The sequence below is a fragment of the Panthera pardus genome, unplaced genomic scaffold (genome assembly GCF_024362965.1).
Source record: "Panthera pardus isolate Hobbes unplaced genomic scaffold, ASM2436296v1 HiC_scaffold_24, whole genome shotgun sequence".
Taxonomy (NCBI): domain Eukaryota; kingdom Metazoa; phylum Chordata; class Mammalia; order Carnivora; family Felidae; genus Panthera; species Panthera pardus.
This window is the reverse complement of record NW_026526810.1, coordinates 78,239,473-78,258,076: the sequence shown is the minus strand read 5'-3', so window position 1 is coordinate 78,258,076 and position 18,604 is coordinate 78,239,473. Positions and strand designations below refer to the sequence as shown.

At 41.1% G+C, this 18,604-nt stretch overlaps 1 protein-coding gene across 3 annotated transcripts in view; it reads left to right on the top strand.

Annotated features, from left to right (window-relative positions):
* SLC25A21 (solute carrier family 25 member 21) overlaps window positions 1-17,994 on the top strand; it is a 481,816-nt gene extending 463,822 nt beyond the window's left edge. For 2 of the 3 annotated variants that reach the window (XM_019426114.2, XM_019426115.2), the window contains exons 8-10: window positions 11,029-11,210; window positions 12,097-12,149; window positions 15,705-17,010. In XM_019426114.2, coding sequence (XP_019281659.1) covers window positions 11,029-11,210; window positions 12,097-12,149; window positions 15,705-15,766 — 297 coding nt within the window. In that variant the 3' untranslated portion in view covers window positions 15,767-17,010. Of the gene's footprint in view, window positions 1-11,028; window positions 11,211-12,096; window positions 12,150-15,704; window positions 17,011-17,827 lie in introns of those variants that run through there. The other variant, XM_053889363.1, reaches the window with a different exon arrangement.
* The last annotated feature ends 610 nt before the right edge of the window (window positions 17,995-18,604 follow it).

Below are 18,604 nucleotides of genomic sequence, written 5' to 3'. Positions count from 1 at the left end.
ATCTTTGCCAGTTTTGATGCGTTTGATTTCCTTTTGTTGTCTGATTGCTGATGCTAGCATTTCCAACACTATGTTAAACAACAGCGGTGAGAGTGGACATCCCTGTTGTGCTCCTGATCTCAGGGGGAAAGCTCTCAGTTTTTCCCCTTTGAGGATGATATTAGCTGTGGGCTTTTCATAAATGGCTTTTATGATGTTTATGTTCCTTCTATCCCTAATTTCTTGAGGGTTTTTATTAAATTTTGTCAAATGCTTTTTCTGCATAGATTGACAGGATCATATGGTTCCTATCTTTTCTTTTATTAATGTGATCTATCACATTGATTGATTTCTGAACATTGAACCAGCCCTGAAGCCCAGGAATGAATCCCACTTGATCCTGGTGAATAATTCTTTTTGTATGCTGTTGAATTCAATTTGCTAGTATCTTGTTGAGAATTTTTGCATTCATATTCATCAGAGATATTGGCCTATAGTTCCCTTTTTTTGCTGGGTTTCTGTCTGGTTTGGGAATCAAAGTAATGCTGGCTTCATAGAATGAGTCTGGAAGTTTTCCTTCCCTTTCTATTTTTTGGAATAGCTTGAGAAGGATAGGTATTATCTCTGCTTTAAATATCTGGTAGAATTCCCCAGGGAAGCCTTCTGGTCCTGGACTCTTATTTGTTGGGAGATTTTTGATAACTGACTCAATTTCTTTGCTGGTTATGGGTCTGTTCAAATTTTCTGTTTCTTCCTGTTTGAGTTTTGGAAGTGTGTGGGTGCTTAGGAATTTGTCCATTTCTTCCAGGTTGTCCAGTTTGTTGGCATATAATTTTTCATAGTATTCCCTGATAATTGCTTGTATTTGTGAGAGATTGGTTGTAATAATTCCATTTTCATTCATGATTTTATCTATTTGGGTCATCTCCCTTTTCTTTTTGAGAAGCCTGGCTAGAGGTTTATCAATTTTGTTTATTTTTCTCAAAAAACCAACTCTTGGTTTCATTGATCTGCTCTACAGGTTTTTTAGATTCTATATTGTTTATTTCTGTCCTGATCTTTATTATTTCTCTTCTTCTGCTGGGGTAGGGGTATCTTTGCTGTTCTGCTTCTATTTCCTTTAGGTGTGCTGTTAGATTTTGTATTTGGGATTTTTCTTGTTTCTTGAGATAGGCCTGGATTGCAATGTATTTTCCTCTCAGGACTGCCTTTGCTGCATCCCAAAACATTTGGATTGTTATGTTTTCATTTTCATTTGTTTCCATGTATTGTTTAATTTCTTCTCTAATTGCCTGGTTGACCCATTCATTCTCTAGTAGGGTGTTATTTAACTTCCATGCTTTTGGACGTTTTCCAGACTTTTTCCTGTGGTTGATTTCAAGTTTCATAGCATTGTGGTCTGAAAGTGTGCATGGTATGATCTCAATTCTTTTATACTTATGAAGGGCTGTTTTGTGACCCAGTATGTGATCTATCTTGGAGAATTTTCCATGTGCACTCGAGAAGCAAGTATATTCTGTTGCTTTGGGATGCAGAGTTCTAAATATATCTATCAAGTCCATCTGATACAATGTATCATTCAGGGCCCTTGTTTCTTTATTGATTCTGTGTCTAGATGATCTATCCATTGTTGTAATTGGAGTATTAAAGTCCCCTGCAATTACCACATTCTTATCAATAAGGTTGCTTATGTCTGTGATTAATTGTTTTATATATTTGGGGGCTCCTGTATTCGGTGCGTAGACATTTGTAATTGTTAGCTCTTCTTGATGGATAGACCCTGTAATTATTATATAATGCCCTTCTTCATCTCTTGTTACAACCTTTAATTTAAAGTCTAGTTTGTCTGATATAAGTATGGCTACTCCAGCTTTCATTTGACTTCCAGTAGCATGATAGATAGTTCTCCATCCCCTCACTTTCAATCTGAAGGTGTCCTCAGGTCTAAAATGAGTCTCTTGTAGACAGCAAATAGATGGGTCTTGTTTTTTTTTTATCCATTCTGATACCCTGTGTCTTTTGGTTGGAGCATTTAGTCCATTTACATTCAGTGTTATTATTGAAAGATATGGGTTTAGAGTCACTGTGATGTCTGTAGGTTTCATGCTTGTAGTGATGTCTCTGGTACTTTGTGGTCCTTGTAACATTTTACTCACAAAATCCCCCTTAGCCTCTCTTGTAGGGATGATTTAGTGGTGATGAATTCCTTCAGTTTTTGTTTGTTTGGGAAAACCTTTATCTCTCATTCTATTCTGAATGACAGAGTTGCTGGATAAAGGATTCTGGGCTGCATATTTTTTCTGTTCATCACATTGAAGATTTCCTGCCATTCCTTTCTGGCCTGCCAAGTTTCAGTAGATGGGTCTGCTAGTACCATCATGTGTCTATCTTTGTAAGTTGGGGCCTGTTTATCCCTAGGTGCTTTCAGAATTCTCTCTTTATCCTTGTATTTTTCCAGTTTCACTATGATATGTCATGCAGAAGATCGATTCAAGTTACATCTGAAGGGAGTTCTCTGTGCCTCTTGGATTTCAATGCCTGTTTCCTTCCCCAGATCAGGGAAGTTCTCAGCTATGATTTGTTCAAGTACACCTTCAGCCCCTTTCTTTCTCTCTTCTTCTTCTGGAATTCCTATGATACGGATATTGTTCTGCTTGATTGCTTCACCTAGTTCTCTAATTCTCCCCTCATACTCCTGGATTTTTTTATCTCTCTTTTCCTCAGCTTCCTCTTTTTCCATAATTTTATCTTCTAATTCACCTATTCTCTCCTCTGCCTCTTCAATACGTGCTATGGCCGCCTCCATTTTATTTTGCACCTCATTTATAGCATTTTTTTAGTTCCTCATGACTATTTTTTAGTCCCTTGATCTCTGTAGCAATAGATTCTCTGCTGTCCTCAATGCTTTTTTAAAGCCCAGCAATTAATTTTATGACTATTATTCTAAATTCTTGTTCTATTGCGTAAATCAGTTTTGATCAATTCGTTAGCTGTCACTGCTTCCTGGAGTTTCTTTTGAGGAGAATTCTTCCGTTTGGTCATTTTGGGTAGTCCCGGAGGTAGCTCCAAACGGCAGGGCACTTCCCCTGTGCTGTAGGGAGAAACTTGTGTTGGTGGGCGGGGCCACAGTCAGACCCGATGGCTGCCCCCTGGCCACCACTGGGGCCACAGTCAGACTGGTGTGTACCTTATCTTCCCCTCTCCCAGGAGCAGGACTCACTGTGGCGTGGTGTGTCCCCTGTCTGGGCTGCTTGCACACTGCCAGGCTTGTGGTACTGCTTCGATGGGTCTGGCCAAGGGCATATTAGATGGGGTAGATCAACAAGGTGCACAGGGGTGGGAGAGGCAAGCTTAGCTCGCTTTGCCATCAGTGGCCCCCTGCAGGAGGGGCCCTGCAGCACCGGGAGGGAGGCAGGCCCACCGGAGGGATGGACCCAGAGAAGCACAGCGTTGGGCATTCGCACGGTGCTGGCAAGTTCGGTGATGGGAACTGGTTCCCTTTGGAATTTCAGCTAGGGGATGGGAGAGAGAAATGGCGCTTGCCAGCGACTTTGTTCCCCCACCAAGCTCTGTCCTTCTGGGGCTCAAGAACTCTCCCTCCAGGTGTCCTCTAGCCCTCCCTGCAATCCGTGAGCAGAGCTGTTGACTTTTAAAATTCCAGATGTTAAGTCCCGCTGGCTGTCAGAACTCATGCAGTCTATCCCCTCCTCTTTTGCAAGCCAGAATTCCGGGGCTCTGCCTTGCCGGGCAGGCTGCCCCTCCGCCGCCCGGCTCCCTCCCGCCAGTCCGTGTAGCACTTACCGCCTCTCTGCCCTTCCTACCCTCTTCTGCGGGCCTCTTGGCTTGGCTTGGCTCCGGAGTGTCCGTTCTGCTAGTCTGCTGGTGGTTTTCTGGGTTATTTAGGCAGATGTGGGTGGAATCTAAGCAATCAGCAGGACGAGGTGAGCCCAGTGTCCTTCTACGCTGCCATCTCAAAACATCAATTCTTCTCATTTTAACTTTATTAGTCTTGCTGAGGGTTTGCCACTTTTATATTTTCAAAAAATGAACTCAATTTCATTTTTTTTCCTTTTTTTTTCTAGTTTCTATTTATCCCTGCTCTAATCTTTATTATTACTTTCCTTCTGCTAATTTTGGACTGAATTTTTTCTTCTTTTTTCTAGCTCCTTGAGCTGTAAAATTAGGTTGTTTATTTGAGATCTTTTTTTAATGTTTATTTATTTTGAGGGGGAGAGAGAGAGAGACAGAGACAGAACATGAGTGGGTTAGGGGCAGAGAGAGACAGACAGAATCTGAAGCAGCTCCAGGCTCTGAGCTGTCAGCACAGAGCCCAAAGCGGGGTTCGAACTCACAAACCATGATATTAGGACCCGAGCCAAAGTTGGAAGCTCAACCGACTGAGCCACCCAGCACCCCTAGATTTTCTCTTTTAATGTAGATGTTTATCACTATGGAGTTACCTCTGAGTATTCTTTTACTACGTCCCGTAAGTTTTGTCTTTTCCTTTTATCTATATAGTCTTTTCATTTATATTTGTCTCAAGTTATTTTCTACTTTCTTTTTTGACCCATTGGTTGTCTGATAGTATGTTGTTTCCTCAGGGTGAAGCAGGCAGCTGCCATCTTTGTCTGCTCTGTGCTGAGAAAGGGGAGGACTATGAAACCTCCATTTCAGTTCTCCCCCAGGTAGCTAAACCTGTCAGAACTCCACAACTTGCCGGAAAGATGCCAGTTTTGGGGGCCTCCCCAGAGAAGTTGGGATGTTGGACACAGAGATCAAGAAGTGACTAAGTTTTTAAGAGGCAGAGAAGCTAGGTACTTTCTCACAGGACTTTGAGAGTGAAAGCCCAAGAGTAACCTCCTTCTCCCTACAGAATATTTCCCCTGCACTTTGTTCACATCCCCACATTCTTATCACATTGTACTGTAATACTTGATAATTAATGCCCTCCCACCCCCTTTCTGGATCATTTACCTTCACACTCACCTCTAGCACCCAGTGTAGGACCAGGCATATATAGACATCCAGTAAAATGTTTGCTGGATGAATAAACAAAAAATGAATGATGGATAGAAACAATATGATATAATGCTTAAGAATATATGGTTGAGAATCAGAAGAACATGAGTTCAAATCCAGGCTCTACCTCTTGTAAGCAGTGTGATCTTGGACAACTGATTTAACTCTCTCAGTCTCGTGTCCTTATCTGTAAAATGGTGTTACATACCAATCCACAGGGTTCTTATGTTTTGTATATATTTTTTGAATATAAGATGGTATCTTGGGGGCACCTGTGTGGCTCAATCAGTTGAGTGTGTCCAACTCTTGCTCTCGTTTCAGGTCTTGATCTCAGGGTGATGAGTTCAAGCCCCATATTGGGCTCTATGCTGGGCATGGAGCCTACCTAAAAAAAAAAAAAAAAAAAAAAAAAAAAAAGATGGTGTCTAGCAATAAGTAACTATTAATTAATAGTACCATTATTTCTCATGAAAGTTAGGAAAAATAATACAAGTATTATATCACATATATGTTTCTATTTTTGCTATTAATTTAATTGTGATGTGTTATCATTATTGACAGAAATGCTTGAGTGATTCACTGATGGCCAGTACAGAATGACCTATTCAGATTATGTGACAGGTATCACTCATACCCAAAACGTCACAGTGGGCATTCTTGCTTTGGACTGAGTTGGGGGTAGGAGAGGTGGAAAGAGTTAATAGCATTGCCTTTAGCTCTGCAACCTTAAATAAAGCCCTGTTTCCACCAAAGAAAGCTTTACAGTCCTCCCCAGCACATCCAGAGCTTCTCGGAGCATCTCTTACCCAACCCAAAGATACAGAGAGATGAACCATAAACTTCCAGTTGACCAGTGGTTCTCAGACTTTAGTGTCCGGCAGAGTAATTGGGAGGACTCGTTTAAACAGATTGCTGAGCTCCATTGCCATCAGTAGGCCTGGGATAGGACCCCAATTTTTATTTCTAAGAAGTTCCCATGTAGTATTGATGATAATGGTTCAAGCACCATACTTTGAGAAACACTGAGTTCTTAGAAATGGTTACGAGTAACCTGAGTCCAGGGCAGGAATGTGTGTAGAAATCTTTCCACTAAGGTGAATTGCCTGATAACCCCTGTGAAGATGAGGGCTTTCTTTTTTCGGCCCCAGTGTTTTCAACCCTGACCTCCCTCTTCTTACTTTATAAATTTATTGGTAGAGGAAATAGTTTCATGAAGTTTTTCTAAGCTTTTATGAGCCTGACAAAATCTATAGACACTCTTTCCAGAAAAACCCATCTACACATTCACAGAAGCATTGCTTATAATTTCAAGTGGTGCTGGGACACCTCTCCCACCAGCCTAGCCACTGACTCTAAAGAGTATCAGTAGAAAAAAACATGCCGTAGGGGCACCTGGGTGGCTCAGTCACTTAGGCATCCAACTTCAGCTCAGGTCATGATCTTGCAGTTTGTGTGTTTGAGCCCCATGTGGGCCTCTCTGCTGACAGCTCAGAGCCTGGAGCCTGCTCTGGATTCTGTGTTTCCCTCTCATTCTGTCTCTCTCTCTCTCTCTCAAAAATAAACAAACATTAAAAAAAAAAAAAAAGAAAAAGACAGGGTGCCTGTGTGGCTTAGCCGGTTAAGCATCCGGCTTTGGCTCAGGTCATGATCTCAACAGTTCGTGAGTTCAAGGCCCATGTCGGGCTCTGTGCTGACAGCACAGAGCCTGGAGCCTGCTTTGAATTCTGTGTTTCCCTCTGTCTCAGCTCCTTCCCGGCTTACCCTCTGTCTGTCTGTCTCTCTCTCTCTCTCTCTCTCTCAAAAATGAATAAACATTAAAAATTTAAAAAAAGAAAAATTATGACCTAACACAAAGCCTTGGTTCATATGGATGTAACAAAAATTCCCTTCTTATAATTAATCTTTCAGTTACCTCATTTTTAAAACAGGAATAATAATAATAGTTCTTACATCAAAGTTTTTGTGAAGATTAACTGATAAAATACATGAAAGGGCATAGTTTAAAAACCAAAAACACTGAATATTACCTTTTTCTCTCTGTAGTCTTGCTACAATAATCCTCATTCTTCAGGCAAGTGGGTGCCTCTCCCTACTAAGAAAAGATCAGGAAGTATAAGAAAAAAGAGCCTAGGAGTAATGTTTCAAGACCTTACTCTATGCCCATCACATTCTTCCGCTAAGATCTGGTCACAGGCTGCCGTATCATGGTTCTCCCTGTGAGCCACTGAGCAATGGGATCTAGCAAGCCCAGGCTTAGCTCTGTGACATTAGAGTCTCAATTTATTTGCCCTGAAATACTTTTCTTTACAAATGCCCAATGACCTGTTGTGTCCCCATGTTAGTGTCCCCATGTAAAGTTCTAGTAGAGGTTCGTTTCTAGGATAGAAGATGCTGAATCTTGAGAAGTAATGATTAAGGGCTAGACCTGATTCTCACTGCTTCTACAAAAATAACTGAACAAGTACCTCGATAAGCCAATCAGCAGACATTTGTTTAGTGCCTACTGTGTACACTGTGTAATAGGTGACCCAAAGAGAAGTAACACATGTCTCTAGGCGGTGCCAACTCACAAGCCAGCAGGGACGAGAGATATGTGCAAAAGTAAGCCAGACACAAAGTGAGCCTTAGCAAGGGCAATGATTGTGGTTCATTCAGGAGTTCAAGAGTACAGAAGAGGGAGAAATCAGTTTTGACAGGGATCCATTAAAGTGTCTTGGGCAAGGTGGGAATCAAGCTGAACTCTAAGGTGGAGTGTGACCACATTAGGTGACTGTAATGGAGAAGGACATTATAGGCTGTGTAAGTCATTTGAAGAAAAGAGTTAGAAAAGTGCTCGGCTTAACTTTGAACGATTATGATTTACCCAGGGTGACTATAGTATGGGAGTGGGGTGGAGGTGTAGAACTTGAGGCCGGAGAGAGAAGTTGGAAGCATATGGTAGGAAAGAAACCAAAGGCCAAGTGAGGAGCTTTGGCTTTACTCTCCGTTCAGTGGGGAAGGATTGAGGATCTTTGGGACCAGGAGCAGATCTGCTTTTCCAAATAAGAGAGCCTGGTGCCACTGTGAAGAATAGATGATAGAGAGCAAAAAGAAAACAAGACCTGGTAAGGTAACAGGAACCTAAGCCACAGCAGTGGGAGTGGCCAGCAGGGGACACAGGGGAGAGGTATGTTGAGAGGCTGCATTTTGAGAATGGGCGATGACATGTAGCAAAAAAAAAAAAAAAAAAAAAAAAAGCAGAGGCAAGCTGAGAGGGTTCTCCTTGGCACACCCAAGTCCCAGGCAAGGTTGCTGCATAAAGCAGACCATGGGTTCCAAGGACGAAACTGGCAAAGGGCCCAGAGACCAGGTGGAGAGGAATACCTCTTGGCTGTCCCAAGAAGTCTTCTCCTTCCTTGAATGCCCAGAAGGGTAGCAACTGACCATCTGCTTTGCCTGCGTGGAATATCAAAATCACTGATTCCGGGACATGGGTCCTCAGCTTGGCAGCTTCAGAAGTCCTGGGGATCTTTTAAAATCATTTTCAGGCCCTTTCCCATGTGATTTTGATCCGGGAACCTGACATGGGGCCCAGGCATCCACGTTTTGCAATGCTCTCAGGTGATTCTGTTGCACATCTGTTTTGGGAAACCACTGTGGGACCTTACAACTAGTCTGGAAAGTGTATAGCAACCCTGGGCTCAACACGTACTTGTGCTAATGAACACTGTGATAGGCTGAAGACTTTCGGTTTTGGCCTCCAGCAGTGACTTTTAGCACAGTGCCCTTCATCAAGTGCCAAACACCACCCCTGACCTCTAGTCCTCGGTGAACACATCAGGAGATGGGAGAGGCCGCATGCTTGACAGGGTCCTCCAAACGTCCCAAAAGGGCAGTGTTCGTACAAGCCATCATTTCCACCCTTGTCCTCAATTCAAAAAGGAGAGCTGATGGGGCGCCTGGGTGGCTCAGTCAGTTAAGTGGCTGACTTCGGCTCAGGTCATGATCTCGCGGTCCGTGAGTTCGAGCCCCGTGTCGGGCTCTGTGCTGACAGCTCGGAGCCTGGAGCCTGCTTTGGAGTCTGTGTCTCCCCCTCTCTCTGACCCTCCCCTGTTCATGCTCTGTCTCTCTCTGTCTCAAAAATAAATAAAAGTTAAAAAAAAAATTAAAAAAAAAAAAAAGGAGAGCTGGGCTGTGTCACAGGGATACCGTAAGAGAATCTTATTACAGGATGTTTTGAGACTCTACAAAACAGGCTACATAATAACACTGTCCATTTTCTGCCAGGCTTATCCAACGTTCATAGCACTTTTATTGCTATTATTGTTTTTATTTTTCAGGAAAATAATACAGTACAAAGGTAAGGCAGGTGTTAAACTTGTCCCTCTACACACTGGGCTCTGTGTGATTTGGTGACTCGTGCAAGGTCAGACAAACCAGAGCCAGGCCCGAACACCCCATCCTTCTGAGCCCCGGTTCTGCTTCTGGGCCATGATGGAGAAGGGTAACATAAAGGCATTTTTCTCTCCTTGTAAAAGAGAAAAAAATGGGGGGAGGGGGAATTATTTAAACACACCTCACTCATACTGCAATCACTGCATTGTTTTTCCTGTTGAAACACCCTGTTGGTTTTTAAATCCCTTTAAACCTACCCGGCACCTGTATGGCCCAGATCCAAGAATTATTACCGAACCCTTCACTTTTTATATTTAGCCACATAGGGGCTTCTGTGATGGTATCTGGCTCTTGGTTCTGTTGAAAATTTCAGAGCTTCCAAGAGTTTTCTTCTTCCAGAGAAGCTAGAAGCATGCAATGCTCAAACATGACTTTTTAAGTAAGTGGGGTATGTCCCTCCACTTATGTTCTCCTTCTGGGTAAAACAGCATCACGGCACTACCCTGTACTGTTCCTGTGTGAAGATACTCCCGAAATACTGACCAAATGAGAGGGCAGGAGAAAGATGGGGGGGGGGGGTCTTCATGAGCTTCTGCATGGTTTGTGGGATGACCTCTCTTCAGGGCAAGAACTGAAGCTGAAAACATAATGAGAACTTCCCAGCAAATTCATTATAACAAAGCATAATGTGAGCTCACTGGGCACAAAAATAGGCTGAAGGAAAGTGACTCCCACATAAGACCTAATTAAATACTTTGATGTCAGAAAGCAGAGCAGGGAGGGTAGAAAATCAAATCCGACCAAAGTAGAGGACCTAAATTCAAATAGGAGAAATTTCTCTCCCTCTGTCTCCCTCTCCTCTCTCTCTCTCTCTCTCTCTGTCTCTGTCTCTGTCTCTGTCTCTCTCTGTCTCTTCTCTTCTCTCTCCCCACCACCTTCTCTGTGCCTCTCTCTCTCCTTCTCTTCCTTTGCCACGAAGGAAGAATAAGACTCAGGAACAATAGGTTGTAAATTCTTCAGCCAATTAGTCCAGTGACTTACTACTGTTTATAATGCACAGAATGTCACAGGCTGTTTTGCAGCCTCCCCAAGTTGGTTTGTTAATAACAGGAAGCTAGCACTTCTCAGTACAGTGGATCAGCTACACGTGAAAATAAATGCAAAAAACCTGGAGGGGAATAGCAGCAGACCAAGAGTAGCCTTGATTTAATTTAACATTTGGGGGTCCACACACAAATGAGCATTTTAGTAGGCTTCATGGTGGAAGTTGCTGTCATTTGTAAAATATTCTGGCCAATTAGCTAATAGTGTGCTTGGATTTCTCCTGTTTTGATACAGTAATACTAAGTACATTGTGAAGCCCAATTATACAAATCATCCCCATATGCCATACCAGTCTTTCTTTATGAACTGTGTTTATAAATCCTGTGTGAGGAAATGTGTACTTCAGCAATTTAGACCATGTGTAAAAACATAGCCAATGGGATTGTCAAGAAAACAAGTTCCAGCCTAGGAAATCCTAATGTGTTCCGCTGGAATAACAGGAGGGTGCCGGGGAGTGCAATGCTCTGCTTAAATACATATTGCTTTATAGTGTTTAGCCAATTTAGGGGCTTCCGCTTCCCTTTCTGTTATTTTATTCTTCTTTTCTTTTAGGATCCAACCTTGGAGTTTTTGAGAAAATTTGGGATTGGTCTTCTCTCGGGCACAATAGCCTCAGTCATTAACATCCCTTTTGATGTTGCCAAAAGTAGGATTCAAGGGCCTCAGCCAGTTCCTGGAGAGATCAAGTACAGAACCTGTTTTAAAACAATGGCAACAGTCTACCAGGAAGAAGGGTAACATTCTTATTTTAATAAATGTGCAGGGTTCACATATTATTAAAGCTATATTGTGCTTCCATTTTGACGAGAGCCATTAAACCCTCCGAAATTGGGTGTGTGTTGGAAAAGCTCTAATGAATGACAAACTTTGTGAGATAACACAGTAAGGAAATGTTGGCAACAAGTTCTGACATCATCAAGAACCTCGGGCCACCGTCCTACAATCCGCTGTATGTTTGAGAATGCGAAGATGAGCCTTTTGCTTGTCAGTTTGCACAATATGCTCTAATACACCCTGCTAACGTGTGGGCAGGAGAGTGAGTGTCTTCCAACTGTAAATCTAATCAAAATGTCACCTCATTATATTCTCCTGGGGGAATTAAACACGAGAGTTCTGTGCAAGGGGTTTTCTGTCAAAAATGTGAAGTTCAGGTTTTTTTCTGCTAGTGTTTTTGAGTCTTACATTTGTCTCTTCATACCTCTTCACCCAGATCTTATTCTCAAGTAAGCAAGTAATATTTTATTTCGAAGCTATATCATATTTCCTTTTGTGCAGACTGAGTTTGTGGTCTTTTAAATTCGATTACAAAAGTCATTTTGTCCATGTACACAGCTGTCTTGAAAGTAAGACCTGTGTTCAGAGCAAAAGCCATCTCACTGATGAAAGTCCTATTTCTGGTGGAGATGATCAGCAGAGCTTGGGCCTTAAAGAATTGATTAACTCTTTCCCTTTGTCCAATTTGCTGCAGAAGACGCATAGCCAGATATTTTTTGGTCTGCGATATGTGTAATTTCAAATAAATGTTCTCGTAGATGCTGCGTCAGCAGCTCCATAAAGCTGAGGTACAACCCCATTTTCTTTTCAGAGTTATGAATGTTGCTCTTTCCCTTCCTGTTGTAGGATTTTAGCTTTGTACAAAGGCCTGCTTCCCAAGATTATGAGGCTTGGACCAGGTAATGATGTTTTTATTACTTATATCCTCCCTTCTTTATTGTTCTAGTGTCGCTTTTTTTTGTGTGTCTATCGGCAACACATTAAGTTTATCACACTGTGAAAGATGGAAATCTTGAGGATATAAAGTTGTCTAGGAGTATTCAAGACATTAAAGGTATCCATTAGAAATGTTTTCTTTTTTTTTTTTTTTAATTTTTTTTTTTTCAACGTTTTTTATTTATTTTTGGGACAGAGAGAGACAGAGCATGAACGGGGGAGGGGCAGAGAGAGAGGGAGACACAGAATCGGAAACAGGCTCCAGGCTCCGAGCCATCAGCCCAGAGCCTGACGCGGGGCTCGAACTCACGGACCGGACCGCGAGATCGTGACCTGGCTGAAGTCGGACGCTTAACCGACTGCGCCACCCAGGCGCCCCAGAAATGTTTTCTTAAAAAAAAAATGTTTTCCACCTCTGTGTATAAGGTACTATTTAAGGCCTTGCTAGAGACTGATAGAAGCCAAAAAGCCCAGCTTAAGTCAATAGAAAAGGATCCACAGCCAGTTGAAGTTTGAGTGAGCACAGAGATGTACATACAGTGGCTTCTGGCTACAGGAAAGGATTCTCAGTGAGTGAGGGAGCAGCCCGATAAAACTTTCCTGGTGCCCCAGGTTCATTCTTGTTCCTGCCTCAGCTTCATTTCAAAAACAGAAAAGAGGGATAACTTGCCTCCACAAATGGCAAGAACCACTTGGCTTCGCAATCACCTGTGAGTTGTGAATACCGTCCAGGGAGCTGTGGCGCTGCGGCCTAGCACTCACCTTCTGGGCCTCTGTCAGCATGACGGTGGAGGCTCCTGGCTCAGGGCCTCACCTCAGGATGCCAGCCCACAAAATAAAGCCGGCTGCTATTCCCACAGGGAGAGTCAGCTGCCTCTATGTAAATAGATGAGAAAATAACTGCTGCAGACCCAACTGCCTGGGCAAATAGTCTTGGGTTATAAGCAACCTTCTGTATAAGGACAGAGGTATGCACCAGCCCACATATTTTTTTAACCAGGCCACACTCACCTGCTTAGGCATCCTAGTATTCTTTCCCAGAAGTGTCACCTGCTCCTCTCCTCTCTCCCTTTCCCATTCCTCCCTTTTAACAGCAATGTCCTCCTGCCCAACCACAGTCACACACAGGCATGTTGACCATCAAATCTCAGCCCAGTGAACCAGCATTTCTACCAATGTGAGGATAGAGAACAATGGTCTGTAAACTGAAGGCAGTGAACAGCTCACACTTTCACATATTTAAAAAAAATTTTCTTTTAATGCTTATTTCTTTTTAAGGGAGAGACAGAGTGTGAGCTGGGGAAGGGGCAGAGAGAGAGGGAGACACAGAGTCTGAAGCAGACTCCAGGCTCCAAGCTGTCAGCACAGAGCCCGACGCGGGGCTCGAACTCACCAACCGCGAGATCATGACCTGAGCCGCAGTCGGACGCTTAACCGACTGAGCCAGCCAGGCATCCCCACACTGACACGTATTTAGAAAACACTTCCACAATTCCCAATCCACCGATCCCAACCTGTCTAGTCATATAAGCATGGATTTTGCTCCACATTTGAGATTCGGACTTGCCTCCCGTTAGTCATTGGCTCGTGTGTAAAAACAAAGCCAATTGTAAAGAATCTTGGTGATTCTGTGCAACTCTGTCTGCACGTATGTGGTGTTTTCCCTTCACCGCACAGTAAAAACCTGCTGGTAGACCTAGTATTAGAGAAAATCATAGGAATGACCCTAACCCAGCTTTCTCAGGAGGCGATGGGCCTAAAAGGAGTGGTGATCAGGGAGAGTTTACCTAAAACAGTAATTGACTGGAACCTTAATCCCAAACTCTTAAATAATCTGACCCCAAGGTTTGTTAGAGACTTGCAAATGTTTGGTTGGCTTCTCAAATGTTTTTGCATGAGGTGTCCTGAGTTGATATAGTGTTAAATACGATGAAATGGGTTGCTGTGAATGTACTATCCAGGCTAAACACAACTGTGAATGACTGGAAATCTCGTTCAAGGACCAGGCCCCCACTCACATCTAAGTCCTCCAAACATGCAAGCCCTAGCAACTTGAAAGGTAGAGAGAAAGGGGTGACATTTGACTTAAGGACAAGATTTTTTCAGAGAGAGTGAAAAATGAAAGAAAGGTAAATCTGCAACTTTTATCCCTCGTAGTAGGGAAGCATCTCACCTTTTTTATAACAGCCTCAGCAGCCTCTGTGTGGCTAACAACCAGTTACCTCCCATGAAAAGAGAATTGTGAAGTCTGTGGGTCAAACTCCAGACATCACTAGGCTGAAAACTAACCCAATTCTGCATGTTCTTGTCTTATACTGAGAACAGTTAAGAAGAGTAAACACAGCAATTACATAGGTATTAACAGCCCTGTGTTAGTGGGTCGTCTTTGTTTGCCAGAGTACCAAGAAGGCTACAGCAGCTGAGAGGGGTCTAATAGAGTATCTTCATGGGTTAAAAATGAAAATTACAGGCAGGTAATTATCTTTGGTATAAGGTTACACAAACACGTGTGACCTGTAGATTAAAAAAACACACTCACACACAGATGGCAGTGTGTACAAAATAAGATCAAAATCAAGTTCTGGTTGTTTTCGTCAGAAGTCCATCTTCTATTCGTGCAGCCGAGTCTTCTTAAAGTTGTGCTCAGGGTATCTGTCCACATTTTTCACACAGACATGAGGGGATACATAGATTATATTCAAGAGCATGGAGATGTGCCATTTACGGCATCAGACAGAACACCAAATCATCCACATGCAAATGCCTCTCCTGATTTCTTGGTATTCTGCAACCTGGGTGCTTAGTTTTATCATAGTCTTGTTGACATATTACATAGCAAGCCTCTTTGAAGCCAGTTATAGAACTCTTTTCAAGATGAATGGTGGTCTTATGGCACCCAAACCCCACTACCAAATTTTCAAGTGTGATACATTTATATGAGGTGGAGAAGAGGAAGAAAAACAAGAGGAGGATGAAAGCTAGCTATTGTAATGCACATATTTTTAAATATTCAGAAGCTATTTTTCACATTGCAATCCAGTCTGAAGGCTGTAAGCGAAAGCTGGACTCATCTGTCAAGTACCCTCTTAGAGAGTTCCTTCTTGAATACAACTAGGACAATGTTAATTATGGACTGAAAAAGATAAATCCTTTGCCTACATATGAAAAATATGAAGGTTTGTTTGCAGGAAAGCCACATGCCCTTACATGACTAAATGTGTCTATATTTATTTACTTTTAAAAATTAAGAGTGCCTGAAAAAGAATCTGATGAGAAATGCTGAAAGTCACAGAAACTCATGGGGAAAAAATGTATTTGGAGACTCAAGATGGTCTTGATTTTGCTGTGAGAATTTTCCACAATAGTTTTACATCAGCATATTAGAGCCCAAAGATTGGTGAGTCTAAGCAGCCCCTGCTTGATAGGCTAATGGGACTTCACAGATCCAGAAACCCAGTGGGGAAAAATGATGCTATTTTGCAGGATTTGAGATAAAAACCAGCTCTTTTCTTTTCTAGGTGGTGCAGTGATGCTGCTGGTTTATGAATACACCTATTCATGGCTTCAAGAGAACTGGTGATTACCTATGAAGTGTTGAAATAATGGATATTTGCTATACAGCACTGAGCTGATAATTGTAGAATTATAATTTACAATCTTATGTACAATTAAGGGGAAACAGTTTATTCATGAACTCTAGATTCATGAAAATCTATTTCGATACTCCAAAAATTATCTCTAAACAATTTGAGACAGTAGTTTTGGCCATATCCATAAATCTGTGAGAAGATAATATGAAGTAATGAGGTGTGTTAATCGAGCATAGAAATCAGATATAGTTCATAAAAGCAATATAAATTTCATGACCTGTATTCCTCTCACACTGATTCACAATGAAAATTCATTGTATTCATAATTACTTTTTTCCCCAAGATATCAAGAAATGCTTAAAGTCTTAAAAAAAAAAAATTAAGCCAAAATTTGAACAGTTCTTTTAAGGAATTCTTCCATAAATAATAACTAAAAGGCACAAGGAAAAGATTTTTAAAGTACACTAAAATGGCATTTTAAAAATATTGAATTTTATGTTAAAATTTAAATCCGTTGGTTTCCTTTAGAGTAATAATCTACATCACACCTCTACTTTCCCAAAGCTACTGGCACTGTTTTTTAAAGCAGTCATATTTTTAAATCATGATATGTGAAGTCTTTTAGGACAAATAGAAAACATGAAATTATGTTGAACTACTTTCCTTCACATAATTCCCTTTGAAAACAATTTTTGTTGCTGAAATAGTTTCATGTTAAATAACAATTTGGAACCACTCCTTGGGCCCATTTGTGTCGTGTTTGCATCCAAATATCTTTTTTCAGAACTCTTACCTATGCCATTCTTAAAAAGACTGTTTAAAGTACATTTCCAAATTATTAAAGTGACAGCTTCTGGTATGAAGTCATCTATCTGCAGTGTTAAAATGTGTATTATGAAGGGAAAAATGTTTCAAAATAGAAGTACGTTCTTGGCATTTCCAAAGATTCCTGTGCTAACATGCACTCCAAAAAAATATCTCTTGGCACCGACAGAAACAAACTGGATTTTTTATTTGCCTCCTGAAATGATGCTACCTCAGTAGCTGACGTCAACAAAAATATCTGCACGTTCTAGACAATACCTATTCTTTACTGCTAAGGATTATTTCTACCATGAGGCTAGGTCACTGAAGCATTTTGAAAATAAAAAATAAAAGATAACATGGTAATTATTACTTTTTATTAATTTAGAGCATTTGAAGTATAAAAATAAAGGCTTTTTGACATACTGTATATACATACACAGCCTTCGGTTGTACATCCTTTCCAACGTGTTTTTTAATTTATATTTCAGCCCAATATTCAATAAGAGGGTCATTGAAAGTAGAAAGGAAAAAAAAAAAAAACAAAAACAAGATGCGTCTGTCATACAACTGCATCCTATCCTTTGCAGGTAATGCTATTGCGGCCTGTGAGGGAGAGTACTGCCTGCATGGAGGCCATGAAATTGAACCTTTAACCTCTCCCTGTGAATGGGATAGGAAAGGACCTCTGAAGAGTGCATTTGCCACTTTAAAAACAACACTTTTACCCCCTAAGAAACAAAGGAAATATGTCAACATTAGCCAATAATAATGTCTAAAAATTAAACAATCCCCATCCCATTTTCCTTCTCTTATTTTTAAAAGTAGCTTTAAATCATAACTTGCTTTGAATAGCAAGTTGTATTCTAGCTTTCTGTTGTCTTTAAGTTACTCCATGTGAATTCACTGTTGCTAAGAAAAGACCTGAGGGGAAGAAGGAAAAAAAAAAAAAATCTTGGTATCATTAATATTAGATTTTTTAAAAATACAAGAACCAGAAAAAATTATAAATAGAATAACAAGAGATTTCTTAATTTAGATAAATATTTCATTGTGTTTCATACAATTGAGTTTTTTAAAGACTCTTAATAGCCACCTAAAAATATCTGATAAAGGATAATTCTGTACCTTATGTCAGTTTTTCTGGATGGCAGGAGAGTCCCTGTACAGTATGGTTTTAAAGTCTTCACCAAAATATTGGACTGGTATCTTTGTTCCATTCGGTTTATAGTCTATTTTCTTACCAGACTGGGAACTCCAGATGTCAATAGGAGTTTTACAAGATCAAAGGAAGACTATGGCCCTGAGAGTTCATCTGCTCCTTCTGCTTATTCTTCTCCTGAAGTTATAATCCTCTGTTTGTAGCACTGAATTTCGGTTGCTTTAGAAATAAATGCAGTTCAAAGCCCTCTAAGATATCTGTAGTTGGAAAAAAAGCAGTTCTTTGAATGTAACTTGTGTGTCAGAAATCTGCTTACTGTTTATATGCTAGTGATCTGAAAACCTAGTTCCTCTAGCCATCTGAGTTTTTTAAATGAAGCCATGAAACCGATGTGACAGAACTGGGTTGCCATGTGGACTGTGCACAGCACAGAGAGGAAGAAACCTAGATCACCTAACCAAATGCATCTTTAACATCCATTATCTAGTGATGTGCCCTCTTAGTTATTGCACAGAATGCCAAAAAAAAAAACCAAAAAACCCAATATATTAATTTTCCAATAGATGAATTGTACCAATGTTTTTAAAACGTAGTTTCAAGCCTATATCCCAAGCAGGAAGAACTTTCTAAACAGAAAAGAAAAAATGTAGAATTATACCCAAGAAAAGCAATTGTTTTAAAACACGACACCACACACACACACACACACACACACACACACACACACACACACACACACACACCACAGCTCTACTATAACATTAAAGTGAAAACAGAATTGGTCTAGAAAGACTCACTGGCTAAACTAGGTCCTTTAACTGCAGAAATGAATAAAGGGAATTTTAAAAAATTAAATAGCATC